The 16,301-nt window shown below is 38.7% G+C and overlaps 1 protein-coding gene and 1 long non-coding RNA gene across 2 annotated transcripts in view; both read left to right on the top strand.

Annotated features, from left to right (window-relative positions):
• The window catches only part of dner (delta/notch-like EGF repeat containing), a 97,914-nt gene extending 83,234 nt beyond the window's left edge, over positions 1-14,680 (top strand). The window contains 6 exon segments of the mRNA XM_022192593.2: positions 2,583-2,816; positions 11,890-12,012; positions 12,125-12,238; positions 12,397-12,528; positions 12,652-12,898; positions 13,309-14,680. Coding sequence (XP_022048285.2) covers positions 2,583-2,816; positions 11,890-12,012; positions 12,125-12,238; positions 12,397-12,528; positions 12,652-12,898; positions 13,309-13,420 — 962 coding nt within the window. The 3' untranslated portion in view covers positions 13,421-14,680.
• LOC127536760 (uncharacterized) lies at positions 4,224-5,700 on the top strand. Its single transcript, XR_007945953.1, has 3 exons — positions 4,224-4,388; positions 5,117-5,226; positions 5,387-5,700. It is a non-coding gene; the product is annotated as an uncharacterized LOC127536760 (long non-coding RNA).
• Positions 14,681-16,301: the final 1,621 nt, after the last annotated feature.

Below are 16,301 nucleotides of genomic sequence, written 5' to 3'. Positions count from 1 at the left end.
TCTTGCAGATCAATGGATGCTTGGGAGAGATCTCTTCATTAGTTCAATGGAGTGTGCACTCTGGTTCAGTCAGCTCAGGGATTTACTACGGTGTTACTGTAAATCAGAGGACTCACATGCACTACATCACAGCAGAGATGTGTGCATGTACACAGCAGAGTCTTTATCCTCTCTGCAGTATAATGGCGATTCTCATGGGAGGTGAAGACAGAAGAGGAGTCGGGGTGAAGAAAAGGGGTTATTTTTAGAAGTGGAGGATAGGTGAAAAGAGATAGAGGCTCACGAGATAATGAGAGGAGGTGAAGAAGAAACTAGTGGCAAGGAAATGAGAGCATGGGTCTGCACAGAAACGACCCCCCACACAAACACAGAGGGGCATTGTCGCACAGAAAGCATGACAAAAACACATCATTCCTCCTCCAGAAATTCTGTGCAGCATAATAGTTAGACAGCCCTGTTTGCAGCAAGAATTCAATCTCTCTTAAGCTGCTTTCGCTCTGTTTGTCTCGGTCTCGAACAACGAATAAAAGAAAGAACATTAAAATTGCAGAAGGTGGTAATTTGGGGTGGTAGTTGTAGACAGAATCAAGCCACTTGCTGTCTCATTCAGGATAACATCTTTTGATCCTTGGTGTCACTCTCCCAAAGCTGCTGCTGGAAGACATGGCAGTAACAAGGTCTTAAAGAATGATCTGACATTTTGTTTTTCTTCTTTGAAGATCAACTCGCGTCACTCATGTCTCAGTGTAAGTTAACTTACACTGGGAGCAGGCGGCCTAGCTCTGTCCAAGGTTAAGACAACCATCCATCCATCCATCCATCCATCCATACACATACATACATACATACATACATACATACATACATCACTTAATTCTCTGTAGGGTCCTAGGGGGCTGGAATCCATTTTACTCAGTGCGAAGGGAGGGGACACCCTGGACAGGTCACCAATCTATCACAGGGCTACACATAGAGACAAACAAGCACATTCACATTCACACCTACAGACAATTTAGAATCACCAGTTACTCTCAACACGTTTTTGGACTGTGTGATGAAGCCGGAGAACCTGGAGAAAACCCACTCATGCACAGGGAGAGCATGGAAACTCCACACAGAAAGATCCCAGGACAGGACAGGACGTAAACCGGAGATTGGTTAAAGCATTCCCCCCAAATGATCTTCTTTGTGTATAGAAACAGAAATGTAAAAACAATCAATTGTGATTTGTAGTATATGTTGTCACTATTTGTTGTGGTGGAGATCGAGTGGAAACATTTGGGGTGGAAAAATGAAGCCAAAGTTTCAAAAATTGCAGTTCATCAAATGACTGCTCCAAAATCACATCAGTCCCCATAGACCTCTATGTCAAAACCTAACAGCAGAAGTAAACATGTTTACAGCTTTGTACAAATAATAGTTTTGGTCTCTGTAGTTAATTCCTTCATTCATGACGATGGTACAAGGGGTACATTTTTAGACAACTGAACCATTTACATTGTATTAAGGCGTATGATTACATATAAATTATAAATAATTGACTGTATGGCTGCTCTGAGCAACAGGTGGATACTGTTACAGGACAGAGTGAGCCCAGCTAGTTGTTTACACCTGCTTCCAGTCTTTATGTGACACTATTCTAATTATCTTTTGGCTTCTGGCAAAAAATAAATAAATCAGTTTTATTTCCCAACATTCAAAACTCTTCCTTTACTGTAATGATAAACTGCATGTGGGCACCAAACATATGACAGGATTACAAACATGAAGGGTTTAAAAAGCTGGAAAAAGTGAATGGTCAAGGTCATTTAGTTTAACATTTCAAACATGTTATTTAATGCACTTCTGCTGAAATGCATATTAAATTATTTCACTTGTTTTTAAAGAAAATTATTTTTTGTTCTACTTTATGATCATAGACTGTATAATAAATAAAGTTTATTATACAGTCTATGGTTAAGATAAGGATTTAATGTCATCCTAATGTCTGTCTGTGAGCACATTTCTAGTCCTCAAAGGTGTGACATATTCTTTAATTAAGACAAATGAATACTACATGAGATACGTGTAGCTGTGTAGTTAGAAGTGTTCAGTACATCTTTAAGTTGGAGACTGCAAATGGAACAAACTTTTATCAAACTAAACAAAAAACTGAACTCATACCTCCAAATTCTAGAGGAAAATTTCTCTGTGACCTTATTTGCATTAAGAGGCAGTTTCAGTGGGCTGAAGAGTCGGTGCAATTTTATGCCAAAATGGATGTCACATATCGCACTGCACCACTGGATTTGCATAAACACAACCCCTGCTGTGCCACTCTGCCATCTTGTTGAAAGTAGGTTCATGTGAGGCCGAAAAGTGACCAAAGACTTGCATTTCAAATTCAGCTGCGAAAGCAGCAACTTGTGCCGCAGCTGTGTGCTCCAAATGTTGCTGATGAGGACATTAATGTCGATCATACTGATTAACATTATTCCAAGGCTTCCAGAGTCATAAGCAGATTATCTTTGTGTTGGTTTTCCATGATTTTTTTTCTCCCTGTCCCTTTCTATATCTTGACATTTCACACTGTCATCTCCCAGGTTACCAGGGTGCTACATGCGAGCAGAAAGTGGACCCGTGCGCCTCCAGCCCCTGTCACAATAACGGGACGTGCTATGCTCAGGGGCCCGGCCCTCTGGGGTTCGGCTGTAGCTGCACAGCTGGCTTCACAGGCCCCACATGTGCCCAGCTGGTGGACTTCTGTGCCCTGAACCCCTGTGCTCACGGAGTCTGCCGCAGTGTGGGCAACAGCTACAGGTGTCTCTGCGTCCCAGGTGAGCTGCACTGTCACGCATCCCAATGCTTTTAGTAAATACTTAGGCTGCTGCTGGTTGCTGGTGTCGTGATGCTGTAGAAATCAGGAGCCAGATTTAGCCAGTTAGAGCTGGCACAGTTCATGGCTTTAGTTGTTTATTGAAAAACTTAACATATTAAAACAGAGCATGTGTGCAAATCTGAATTAATATCAGACCTTGGCTGCTGTTTTTCACTCAACGTTGCCAGTATCTGTGTGTGCATGGGATGAAATATTCATTTCTGAGTGTGTATGTGTGTGTGTTTGTGCTGCCGGTACACATCCTTGTCAGTCTCACTTACAGAAGGGTCTCTATAAGAATGGAAGTGGATGGGTGAGACAGTTGCCTTGAGCGCCGGCATATAAATGATAAATCCCACCACCTACCCACCTGAGCAGTTCCCTCCAAACCCTCTCTGTCACTTGCATTAGTTTTGCATCTTTTTCTGGGGTATTTTGTAAGTTAACCAGAGTTTCCCTCCATGCAAAACTATGTTTTTTTTATGTACTTTTCAGTGAAGTCAGGTAAACTTTTAAAACATACAATTTTAGCATATTCAGATAGCAAGCTAGACAGACAGATGGGTAGATGGATAGATAGATAGATAGATAGATAGATAGATAGATAGATAGATAGATAGATAGATAGATAGATAGATAGATAGATAGATTTTTCAGTATATAAACCATTACATTAACAGAAGTACTCATACTGCAGGTGATAGTAAAACTATTTGTCATATGTAATGTGTAAAATATACAGTACAGAAAGTGTGCGGTGTGCAAAAAATGTGGAAAATCCATTATGAAAAGGATACACAGTGTGCAAAATGATATATATATATATATATATATATATATATGGCATGCCGTTTAGGAAATTATATATATAATGAAACTTGATATATATATAATGAAAGTTGATATATATATAATGAAAGTCGATATATATATAACGAAACTTGATATATATATAATGAAAGTTGATATATATATAATGAAAGTCGATATATATATAATGAAACTTGATATATATATATAATGAAAGTCGATATATATATAATGAAACTTGATATATATATAATGAAACTTGATATATATATATATATATATTATATATATATATATATATATATATATATATATATCGACTTTCATTATATATATATCAACTTTCATTATATATATATATCAACTTTCATTATATATATATATCGACTTTCATTATATATATATCAACTTTCATTATATATATATCGACTTTCATTATATATATATCAACTTTCATTATATATATATCAAGTTTCATTATATATATATATCGACTTTCATTATATATATATATATCAACTTTCATTATATATATATATCAAATCTTTTTTCCTACCGAGCCCCGGAAGGGACATGTCCGTATGGCGAAGCGACAATGAAGGACACTCACCCGGACGAGAATTTTATTGAGTTTTATTTTGAAATCGGCCTGAAATACACAGACATTCAAGCAGTGCGATGCGCTAAGAATCTGCCATGCAGACCAGCGATCCTGATAATGGTAAGTTTTATTTCTCCAACATCCTGCTGTTATCCTACTATGAATACGCTAGCTACAACAGTCCCACATCAGTATTATGAACGTTCCGCCAGCTAACGCGGTCCGGACACCGGATCACTGATTAGAGGTTGGCGTTGAACTATTGTTTGCCAGCCAGTTAGCCGCTGGTAAGCTAACAAGCTATGAAACAACTCCTTATAAAACCGGAGGAAAGCAGCAGCAATATTTCAGTCCAAGACCTGTATTCAGAACCTCCCACGCTGTTACACAATGACCCATTAATCATATTACTGAACTATATGGTTATCATTGAAATTTTCCTTGAAGAACCAGTGAACTCTTTGCGAACACATTTTAATTTATGTGTTGATTATGTTTCGTATCAGTAATACAAGTCTAAAAAACTGATTCAAATGATCAAGTTAACACAATGAAGTAAAGAGTACTGGTAATCTGCAGCTATTTTCATAATTTCAAGGTAAAATTCTGATGTGTGATTTTCTAGCTTTGCAGATGTGGAAATCCAATGCACTGATTTCTTATACACAGATGCTTTTGGTGTTTTTTGTTGTAAAATAAAACAAGGCATTTATCACTGTTGGAAATTATTACAGGTATTATTTGTAACACTTTCTAACATTGTATGGACAAAGCAATAAATCAGTTAATGGATAAAATCATTTGTATTACAGATGCTATCAACAGCATGTCTTGTTCATTTTATTTAGTTGTCGGCCTTGGATGATGAGGTCCAGTTACCAGGAGCACTAGTCTGCAGCTTAACTGGTTCCGTCCTGCAGCTCCTCCACGCTGTCCTCCTCTCTACAGACCAAATCAAGTAAGATCTGTTTAGACTATGCAGACATCAACATGATCAGTATGTTATCTTTTGACCCATCCTAAAATCACAAAATAGAACATTTACTTTAAGTTAACTGTGTTTATGAAAATAGAAAATAATTACTGACAACTAATACTTTTTGGATGCTTTTATGCAGGAAAAGGGAACCAGGAAGCTGCTGTGGATCCTCTGCAGTATCTGGAGAGGTCAGAGGAACGGTTCTTGGAACAGATCGGAAGACACCAAGACGTGACCTCTGCCATGCTCCAGAACATCCAGAAGATGAATGAAAACCTTGGTTGCACTGATGGGACGCATGGTGTCGGTGCTGGAGCAACTGTCCCAGAATTAAACTGCATTGTTGACTATTGGCTTTTCTAGAAAATAAATCTTTTTTAGTACTTCACCTGTTTTGTATTTTACTCATGCACTTTGGGTGAATAAACAGAAATTTGTGATGAGAGATGCAAATTTTGTCTATAATGTACAGAGACTTTATTCAGTGTTCAGTGCACACTTTTGTTACACACATTTTGACAGATAAGCAGTTGTGCTTTTCAAGCAGATTTTAGTCAGAAACATCAGTAGCATATATTGTTTTTTTTTTTTTACTGTTACACCAATCTAGGTAGATAAACTGCACTACTGCAGCAGATATATTATTGAAATGTGCTTCTATTATGTGTCTACATACACTGCTCACAAATAGTTATTCAACTTTTGGGTGAAATTGATGGAAAATATAAAAAGTGCATGCTGTAGTGATATATCATAAAAGTAGGGTATTTAACTAGAAACATGCAATAGTGATTTCCTCATCTCAAAAAAATTATTGAATCAAAAGCTAACAACAGTGGAGGGTATGTCACAATAAAAATGTCTCAGTTTGGACAGAACAGCAGCCTTCAGCTGAAATCCAGTACGATTGTGTCCCACCAGTGGCGTGATCATGGATGTGTCCAGGCAGCAGCTGACCTCTGCCTCGTAATTAGCCTTAAGACCAGCTATAAAGATAAACATAGATATTATCATTATCATCAACATATGGTGCAGTTGTTTAACCTTTAAGCTATGTAGGGATGCAAATGTAGTCGAAGCTAAGTAGCTAAGCTAATGCTAACACGTTCAGTGTTCAGAATCAAAACATCTCTAAAAATTACCTGTTTTCTCAAACGTAGTCGCCGTTCCCTGTGACAACCATGAAGATAGATAGATAATCACAGAAGAGCTCATCTGAAGAGCAAATGTCCAATCAGGTTCCTGTTTTTGTTTGCCATGTCCTTCCAGGGCTCAGTAGGAAAAAGTCTGAATATATGGAATGGAACTTTGAATAGATGGAATGAAAATCTGAACATTCTATATTCCGACTTTCATTATATATATATCAAGTTTCATTATATATATATCAACTTTCATTATATATATATCAAGTTTCATTATATATATATATATATCGACTTTCATTATATATATATATCAACTTTCATTATATATATATCAACTTTCATTATATATATATATATCAACTTTCATTATATATATATCAAGTTTCATTATATATATATATCAACTTTCATTATATATATATCAAGTTTCATTATATATATATCGAGTTTCATTATATATATATCAAGTTTCATTATATATATATCGACTTTCATTATATATATATCGACTTTCATTATATATATATCGACTTTCATTATATATATAATTTCCTAAACGGCATGCCATATATATATATATATATATATATATATATATATATATATATATATATATATACATATACATATGAAACACTTTCAGAAATACATATATCATATGTATAGAAATAGACATTTTTACTCATGAATTACAGAACCATTTACTGTACATGGTGTAAAGCGTGATTAGTTCTCATCCCTGACGAGGAATAGATGTAATTTTAAAGACTTTTAATGGCATAATTAAACATGAAAAATTCTGACATGGGTTATTAATCCAACTGGAATATTTTTAACTCAAAACCTAACTCTGAAAGTGTTCCTGAGATCAAATATTTGACTCATGCTAGAAATGAGAGACTGTGTAACTCAAACAGAAACCTGTGGTGGAGGATTTTCATCAAGCAGCATTTTCCTGCTTAAGTAGGGTGATATTGTCTGAAATATATACTGTAGATGTTTTTTTCATTGCAGTGTGTTCACAACAAAACATCAGAGTGCTTTTAGAGTCTCTTTCTGCTTTTGAGGCCTCTTCGACTCTTCTGATATCCGTCCATGTCTTTAAGATACCATTTGACTCCTCACTTTGCCTCTATCTCTTCTCTAGATCTGCCTTTACAACCCGCACATAAAGTGATAACTAAAAGGATGGTGGCTTGCAGTGCTGCTGGCTCAGGCTCAGTGTAGCAGTAAATATCATCTGGCTCAATGATGAGTTATTTTTAGACGAGATGATCGTGCCGCTAGTGCTGATTCCTCTGTGATCAAATCAATTGAGTGGAATGATGACTTATCATTATCCATTGTGCTGCAATTACCTTCCTGGGATGGCGAGATAGATGACTTTCCCAGTGGCCCATCAACATAATCTGACACTTTGCTCCGCTGCTCTCTGTTTACACCAGCTGTCAGTCGAATGTATGAAGCAGTCACCATGATGAGCTCATATTTGATCCTCCCGTTCATTCATTCCTACTTCAACGTAGATGCAGCTGCTCCTTTTCCTGACTCTTTTGCGATATGGCAAAAATATTTAGAAACTGAAATTACTGCTTATGTTAAAGATGGATCTCAAATGTTTGGAGATTTTGTAGTCCTTCAATATAGATGTAGGACAGGACTGAAGATTTCTTGCAGAACATGTTTACTTACTGATTTTGAAACGCATCTGAGATTTAACATTTTACAATTTTTTGCTTCAAATTTCACACCAGGGGATATGGTTAAACAATTAAACTGTAAGATTTGAGTTGATATTCCCTCCTTACTTCATGTTCTTCTTCTTTATTTGAGTGCTCTGACTCTTGCTTTGTTGTGTTGCAGTGCAGGCATCTACTGTTTTCCATTTATTCAGATATCTTACAGTGTCTTCGCCACAACCTGCATCTTATCTTTTCTCTGGTTTGAATTTCTTTCATACTTTTTTTCTTTTGTTCTTCCATATCTTATTCTTCCTACCGTTACCTCATCTTATTTCCCTCTCATCCTCTGTTGTCTGGTTGCCATGGTGAAGCAGTCGACTTACAAGTGTGTGTGCGTGCGTGTGTGTTTCTCCCAATCCATTGTCTGTGTTTGTGGTTCTGCTGCTCGAGCAGATGCTGCCATCCAATCAAATACCTCTGCTCAGGCAGCCTCGTCTAATGGGATTGGTAAAATTGGTGATTTGTAATTAGCGTCCCAGACATTACAGGGAACACACGCACACACAATTACGTATTCAGACATGCATATACATGAAATTCAGAATTTCTGCCGTTGTCTATCGTATGATTACAACAGACACCGAGTCCAAGTGCTTTCCAGTCGAGGAAAAGATTAATGTTACAAATTTTACCTGACTAAGGTTAGCCTTTAAAAAAACAAGCAGTTTCTAGGTGTTTTTTCTTTGCTCCTGTCACATTTTTACTTATTCTAGGTCCAATTTTCACAGCTATATAAAGTTCTTTACCTTTATAGAAACAGCACAACTATGGCTAGAAGGAGGGATGCAACATGACACAGTTATACCATAAAATCACAATAGAAGAAAAGCATGACAGTTGAAGTTTAAATTTTACTAACCCCAAATCAACATGTACAACATTTTTCAAAGTGACGCAGTCTGCAGTTAAGCCGAAAAATTGCTGAATTTTTGTCATGTGACAGTTGGTCACAGCAGAGTCAATAATGTCTTCATAGTTGTGCTGAGGAGGGCTGAATGTTTGTTTTTTACAGAATGTAGTCAGTCAAAATAGTTAATTTTGGGCCTTTTTTAAATTAAGGCATGTAGAATAAATTATTCTTCATGAAAGATCATGATTTTAAGCTTAGATTAAGAAGTTTTCTGACACACATTACAGTAAATTAAAGAAGCTGACATTTCTGATGCTTTGTTTTGTTTTTAAAGTTTCTTTTTCTTTAGAATGATGTCATTTTGGTGATTTTTAAAAAAAGATAACATATTTTTAAAACTGCCAGCAAGTTCTGGAGTTCAGAGGGTTAAATATTCAGGTTCAGATCTTACAAAATGGCACACAAAACAAATATATAAATAAGCATAAATAAAGACTTCTGAATCTTTGTGAGACTGTGGGTGGGTGTGTATGAACATTGTATTCTCTATGTGTACATATGAGCACCTGAATACAGTAGTTTGTGTGGCTGTTCTCCTTGTCTAACTGTGTGGATATGTTGTTGAGGTTCTGTAAATGTCTGCTGGCCGTTTCAAATAAAGCTGCTGGGGAGCTGATATGTAGAATGATCTGTCTTCCAGTTTCCTGTAATCCAGCTCACACAAGAGGCTGCCAGCCCACAAAATGCAGACAGAGACTTGGAAAGGCACTTGACATTTCACTGGCATTTCACAGGGAGGACCCTAGAGGTTCTAACTGGGCTCCTCATTAATTCCTCTTCTCTGTTTCCCCAAACACACGTTAGCTGTGGCCCACGGAGGATCTGTTGAACCTCTACTCAGCACTGGGAACCAAGTGAGAAATATAGTCATTTAAAGTTGGAGAAGAGCAAATGAAAACAGATTGCTACACTAGTCGTATAAGAACTCAAGGGGCATCGTTCCTTTGGTGATTTTGGCTCTTTCGGAGTTTGTAGAACACTTAGATGAAATGCAGAGGTTCAGTTGGGAGTGTGTGTAGGTATGTAAAGGCACGTCAGGTGTTAGATTAGTGTATATGCAAACATTGCAGCTATTTTTCAGGTTAATTACATCTGATTTATACACAGAGGAAGAGTAAATTTGGTGTAGGAGGGTATTAAAACAAACAGACCTAATACGAAAACGTGCATTGCTGATTACTTCAGCATTGTACCTCCTGAAGCCCTGCAGACCTTTTAGTTGTGCATATTAAACACAATCAGCTGTGCCACATTCTCCTACAAATACTTGCAAATTATACTTTGTATTTTTCCTTTTAGGCTCTAAATTAAATAGCAGAGATACGAGCAAGGCACTGACTGTCTGATATTCATGCATGGACCATGTTTTTAGCAGTTGCAGGCTTATTTTGCCTCAGTACACAGCTGCCATCCTATGGAAAGCACAGTGCACTGCATGCTATTTGACCTTGTGCCCAATCCCACTGATTGGCAGCATACTGGATTACAGTATATCCATACATTTATTGGGAAATTAATAAGAGGATGTACATTGTTTTTTAAAAATCAGCTGCTTGATTATTTTATGTTTTTATGTACTGTAAAGGTGACGTAAAGTTGATGTTTCTGATGTACTTGGAAAGCCTCCAAAGGAAGGCACACAGTAGACGTTCCATTCAGGTGCCTAAACCACTTCCTGTTGACACAAAGGAGCAGCAACTCTGCCTCATTCTTTTGGTCCCAGAATGACCGACTGGTTAATGGTCGACTGGTGAATTGTGAGCTTTGCCTTCTAGCTTGACCATGATGATCAGTTACAGTACCAACATAACTGCTGTTATGTACCAATCTGTCTGTCCAACTCATGCTCCATTTTCTCATAACTCACGAACAAGATCCTGATATATGTAAACCTCTTCAATTGTGGCAGCAACTCACACCCAACTCAAAGGGAGCGATCCCTTGATTTCCGGCAAAGAAGTATGCAACATGTATGTGTTGAGGGTCGTGTTTTGATGAGGCCAGCAATACCACAAAAAACAAAGACGTGATTGTAAGGTTCCCAAGCTGGACGCCCTCGTCAGCCCAACTGTGCATGTATATGACAAACAGGATTGGAGACGAGGAGCAACCCTGGTGGCGTCAAACGCCCACCAGAAACATGGTTGACTTTGTGCCGAGACTACCAACACAACTGTCACTTTGGTTGTACCAGGACGGCATGGCTTGCAACAACATCCAGGATGCACTGTACTCCTGCAGTAGTCCCCCTAAGGGTTCACCAATAAACACAGTTAAAGTCCACTTAGCATACCCGTACTGGATCAAACTCTCATGACCCTCTCAGCATGTGCATAAGAGTTGCTGGTAGTTATCCCATCATAGTGTAATGTTATATGTATCAAGCGTGACGGTGACTAAAAGAAAACAGATTAAAACATCTTGAAGAAAAACTATGAGCAAGAATAGTGAATGAGGAAGGCACTTTTTGCATCACTCCACCCTCTGCTCCTTGGTGCCTAGCAAATAAATGTTATGGTTGCTCTGGGAAGCTTCTTGTACGACACTGTGTGATTTGTGAACGAGAGGAAAGACTTCTTAAACACATTAGAGATGCTAATACAAGGAAACACTACAAGTTGTAGCCACCTTCAATAAGTTCACTGCTTCCAGCCTCTGCAATTGTGCTTTCAGATAATGTGCAATAATAAACAAGTATACACACTTCCCCTTCCTGACACATGAACTCAGAGCTTTCAGCAATGTCTTCTTCTCCCTAAAGGTTGCTTCAATGCATCAGTGATATATTGCTTTAAAGCTGCAACATTTATGTAAACTGTATGTATTTGTGTGTCCCATCAAGGCTACCATGGCTTATATTGTGAGGAGGAGTACAATGAGTGTCTGTCTGCCCCCTGCCAGAACTACGCCACCTGTAGGGATCTCATCAATGCCTACGAGTGTGTCTGCACGCCACAGTTTGAAGGTATGTAAATGTGTATGTGAATGATTATTTTTTACGTTTGTAGCTGAGGTCTCTTAGTGCTAAACATGCAACCTGATAAATTATTACCAGTCATCTCTCTGTGTGTGTGCAGGCAGACACTGTGAAATCTACAAGGATCCATGTCTGAAGATGCACTGCCTGAACGGAGGCCGCTGTGAGAGCACAGGACTTAATGCCTCCTGTGCCTGCCCACCTGGATACCTGGGTGAGCACTGATGATCAATAGACTGTCTGCGTATTACTGTGCATGATTACAATAGAGGTGAATGTCACTATGTGGTAAATAATGCAGCCAAACAAACTGAACCCACCATCCTCAGTTTCTGCTCTTGGTATTGAATGCAACCTTACCTTTCTGCTCAGGGGACAAGTGTGAGGTCGACATTAATGAGTGTGAGAGCAACCCTTGTCACCATGGTGGCACCTGCATTGACCAATCAAATGGCTTCACCTGTCACTGTCCACCAGGGTGGGTGGGGCCCAGCTGCGAGATCCGTAAGTCAGGCTGCCATATAATGTCTCCTCAGCTATTAATCTAAAATGTGACATGTAGAAAGCTGAATATCTGTGTGTGTATGTGTGTGTGTGTGTGTGTGTGTGTGTGTGTGTGTGTGTCAGACCTGCAGTGGAAGCCAGCACACACTGAGGACACCCTGACCAACATGCCCCGCCACTCCCTCTACATCATCATCGGAGCTCTGTGCGTGGCCTTTGTCCTCATGCTCATCATCCTCATTGTGGGCATCTGTCGCATCAGCCGCATCGAGTACCAGGGCTCGTCCCGCCATGCCTACCAGGAGTTCTACAACTGCCGCAGCATCGACAGCGAGTTCAGCAATGCTATAGCCTCCATCCGCCATGCCAGGTCAGGACACTTAAAAACACTAATCAATTAACAGCAAAGTGAATGGCAATTTTGTGTATTCTGTTACTACATAGATTTATGTAGACACGTATGTGCCTGTACATACATGATGCAATTTAACAACTGGTTTGCATTCAGTTGAGTTGCATTGTGGGAAATGAAGAATCTAGTGTTTTTATTGCTAAAAGCTGGAATATCTTGGCCTGTGCTGCATATCTGTAAACCATTTTCTTCTAGCATTGTCTGCCTTTTGTGCGTCCCGCTAACATTCAGCACTAAATCACTGCCGTGCTTCTTCAATAGAATTTCTTGTTCACTAACTACTTCCACAAGGTTTCACGGCTATTTTGGGATTCAGCATTTGGTTTTGCAACACTGATTAACATTTGGTTTTTATACTTTCTCATCAGATTCGGGAAGAAGTCCAGGCCCGCCATGTACGACGCCACTCCCATCGCTTATGAAGACTACAGTCCTGATGACAAGCCGTTGGTTACTCTCATCAAGACAAAGGATTTGTAAAACACAACCGTCACAAGCTGTACACATACAACTGCACATGACCACATGTGCATGCACACATATACATAAAGTCAGTATAAATATGAAAGTATTTCCTAAGTAAAAAAAAAAAGAACAACAGCAGCAAAACAAAATTGAATGTAAAATGTAGAAAAATAATCCAAAAACACACACTGTAGTTTAAAAAGAACACATCTGGAATTTGATACATCTATTTTCCTGTCAAAGTCCATGATAAGGCTTTATTGTAGCATAAGAGCATACTTTGCATTACTTAAGTTATTGATGATGGGCAACACTACCAGTAACCTCTGCTGTACAATAGAGTGATGACTTTAGTCTGCACCAGACTGTCTGTCTGTAGGTGAGGCCAGCAACCCAGGAGCCCACATTTCTAAGTGTAACTCAGCAGACAGTGCTGACAGCAGTCCACACAGGTGTTGTAGAAATAGATGCACTTCTCATAGTGCATACACTGTAACTTTTTCTATATTTAAAAAGAAAAAAACATCTGCAGTAGGTTGCCTTACTTCGTGCATGGTTAGATTTGATGTTCTCTCTGCAATATTTTAAAATCCTTCGTATTTGGTTGTTGGTTGTTATTTTTTCATTGCAGTTGTATTTATCTCTGTCAAGATTGTGCCAAATCTTTTCTTTGGGTATCTTGTGGTTAGTAGATAATATACATACATGTATAAAATACTAGTCACAGAATTTTCCTTTTTTACAATACATATTGTCCTGTTCTTTACATGCAAGTTTCTCAGTGGTGTACGAATAGTGAAGAAAGTGGGTTTGCTGGAGTACTGTGACCCTACCATCCTACTGTATGTATTTCAGTGATATTTAGGATAGTAGGTAGGTATATTTCTCACTGCACAGAAAAATAATTGGTTTTACTCAGTGTACCTGTTTTCCCCAGTGTACAAATTCACCTCTAGTATTGACAGCGTTGAATAGTTTCTGGATAAACGTGTGTTTGCCAGAGTTCCCTCTTGTTGCAGGCTTTAAGGTGGAATAGAGGGAAAAGCAGACGGACAGGAAAGATATGTACTCCAGAATAAATGTGCTTCTGTGTTCTGCCATTGGAAACGTTCCGTCCGTGCAGCTGTGTTGTTCCTCTCAAGGTCAAGCAATGTTCTACCAATAGGCTCAGCTTATCCTACAATTTTTTTCCCCTCATCTTAAACACAGCAGCGACATGATTACCTATTATCTATGTTGAATTATGTAAACAATAAAGATTCAAGTGAAACATAATCTGCTCATGTGGTGTCTTGTCTGAACTCTGGCTCAAACTTAGGTATGTGTCCTTTTTCCCTGTAGTGACAACAGCAAGTGGTTTTTGCAAATCACCTTGGAACTGTGCTTTTCTCCAGTCTTGTTTGTCACCAATCCATAAATCACAACTGCAAACAAGACATTTCTGACCTCGGCCTATGTCAGTGGAAGCAACCTATCTAATCCTCCACGGACATTTGTTTTCTGCAACAAGTTGTTGTACTGCATGCAGCATATTTGGGACAGAGTGTTGTTTGACAGTTTATGATACTAATACCAGTGTGATTGCCGGATTTCAGTACATTTACTGAAAAAAAACTTCTTACTTTGAGAAATATGAACATGCTTTTTCCACTTAAAACTCATATCTTGAATAAACACAAGGAACTATGCATGAGATTTGCTACATCAAATCATCTAAAATGACCAAAAGTTCATTACATATCCAATTATCAAGAAATCAAAATCACCAATGCCATCAGTTCAAACATGAATGAGAAGGAATTTTAAAGTCTCTATTTAATGACAGCTTATTACATTTCATTACAGTGGTACAGGATGTGCAACAGTTGCATAAATCTCACTAAATGACTAGCTACCTTTAGTCAGGAGTGATTAGATGACAAATAACATGCAGCAGTAAATGCCAGCCTGCAAGGATTAAATAGGTTTTTAAACTGGTGGATCCTGATTATTTACAGCGTCTGTTTTTCTGTCCCAAGGTCATACCCACCACACTGAAGCATTAGGCGTGGGAAAGCGCTTTTATGGAGTGTTGGTAACGTGAACACCCTCAGTGACCTCAGGCTTTATCCAGATGTCACCCCATGTAAACATGTCTAAATACAGACTGCGACTGTGGAGTCTTGTCGCTCAGCACACCGACATATATTATGTGCGTACTCAGCCAAGACGCACACCCACATTGCAGGAGCACCAGATGTTACTGCTGCCTTTCACCTTTGCTTACAGTCTGTTTTGGAGACGTTGTGCTTGACTTTTGCCCTCTGAATGCTCTGGTGGGTCAGACTGTTCGCTGTTAGGCTTGAGCCATTTCCCACTAGATGTCTGTTGCAGAGATTCTGCTGATTTTAAGGTCACCACCTTAATGAACTGACTACTCAGCTGGAGTGTGGTTTAATAGTAGTTAAGTTGTATCCCTTTCGGAAAAGAATGCAAAATAATTGCCCTGCAGTATAGAACATTTTGGCAGCACTAAAAATGACGCATTCAGCATTTTCTACCAAATAATGGATGGTGCTTTAGTGGATTCCCAGAACCTCACTTTCAGAAAAACAAGGTAATTCCAAGCCGATCTCAGTTCACAGTCACACGGACTGGATGTTTTTGGTACAGCTTGTTTTGCAGGAGCTTAAGCTGATCAAAATACGTGGGCATGACATTCTTTGTCCTTAGCTGCCTTCGCGAAACTTGGGAATTATGAGAATGAAAGCTTTAAACTAACCACGGGTTTTATTGCCACTACCCACTGAAATAATGCCATGCCATTTATGTTAGAATCATTTCCTTTAAACTGCATTCCTGCACAGACTGGCTGCACTGGTCTGGATGACTAATCTGCTGAGGCCTTGAAATCGTC

This window comes from Acanthochromis polyacanthus, chromosome 13 (assembly GCF_021347895.1).
Source record: "Acanthochromis polyacanthus isolate Apoly-LR-REF ecotype Palm Island chromosome 13, KAUST_Apoly_ChrSc, whole genome shotgun sequence".
NCBI classification, from domain to species: Eukaryota; Metazoa; Chordata; class Actinopteri; family Pomacentridae; genus Acanthochromis; species Acanthochromis polyacanthus.
Note: the sequence above shows the minus strand (reverse complement) of the source record. Positions and strands in the feature narration are given on the sequence as shown.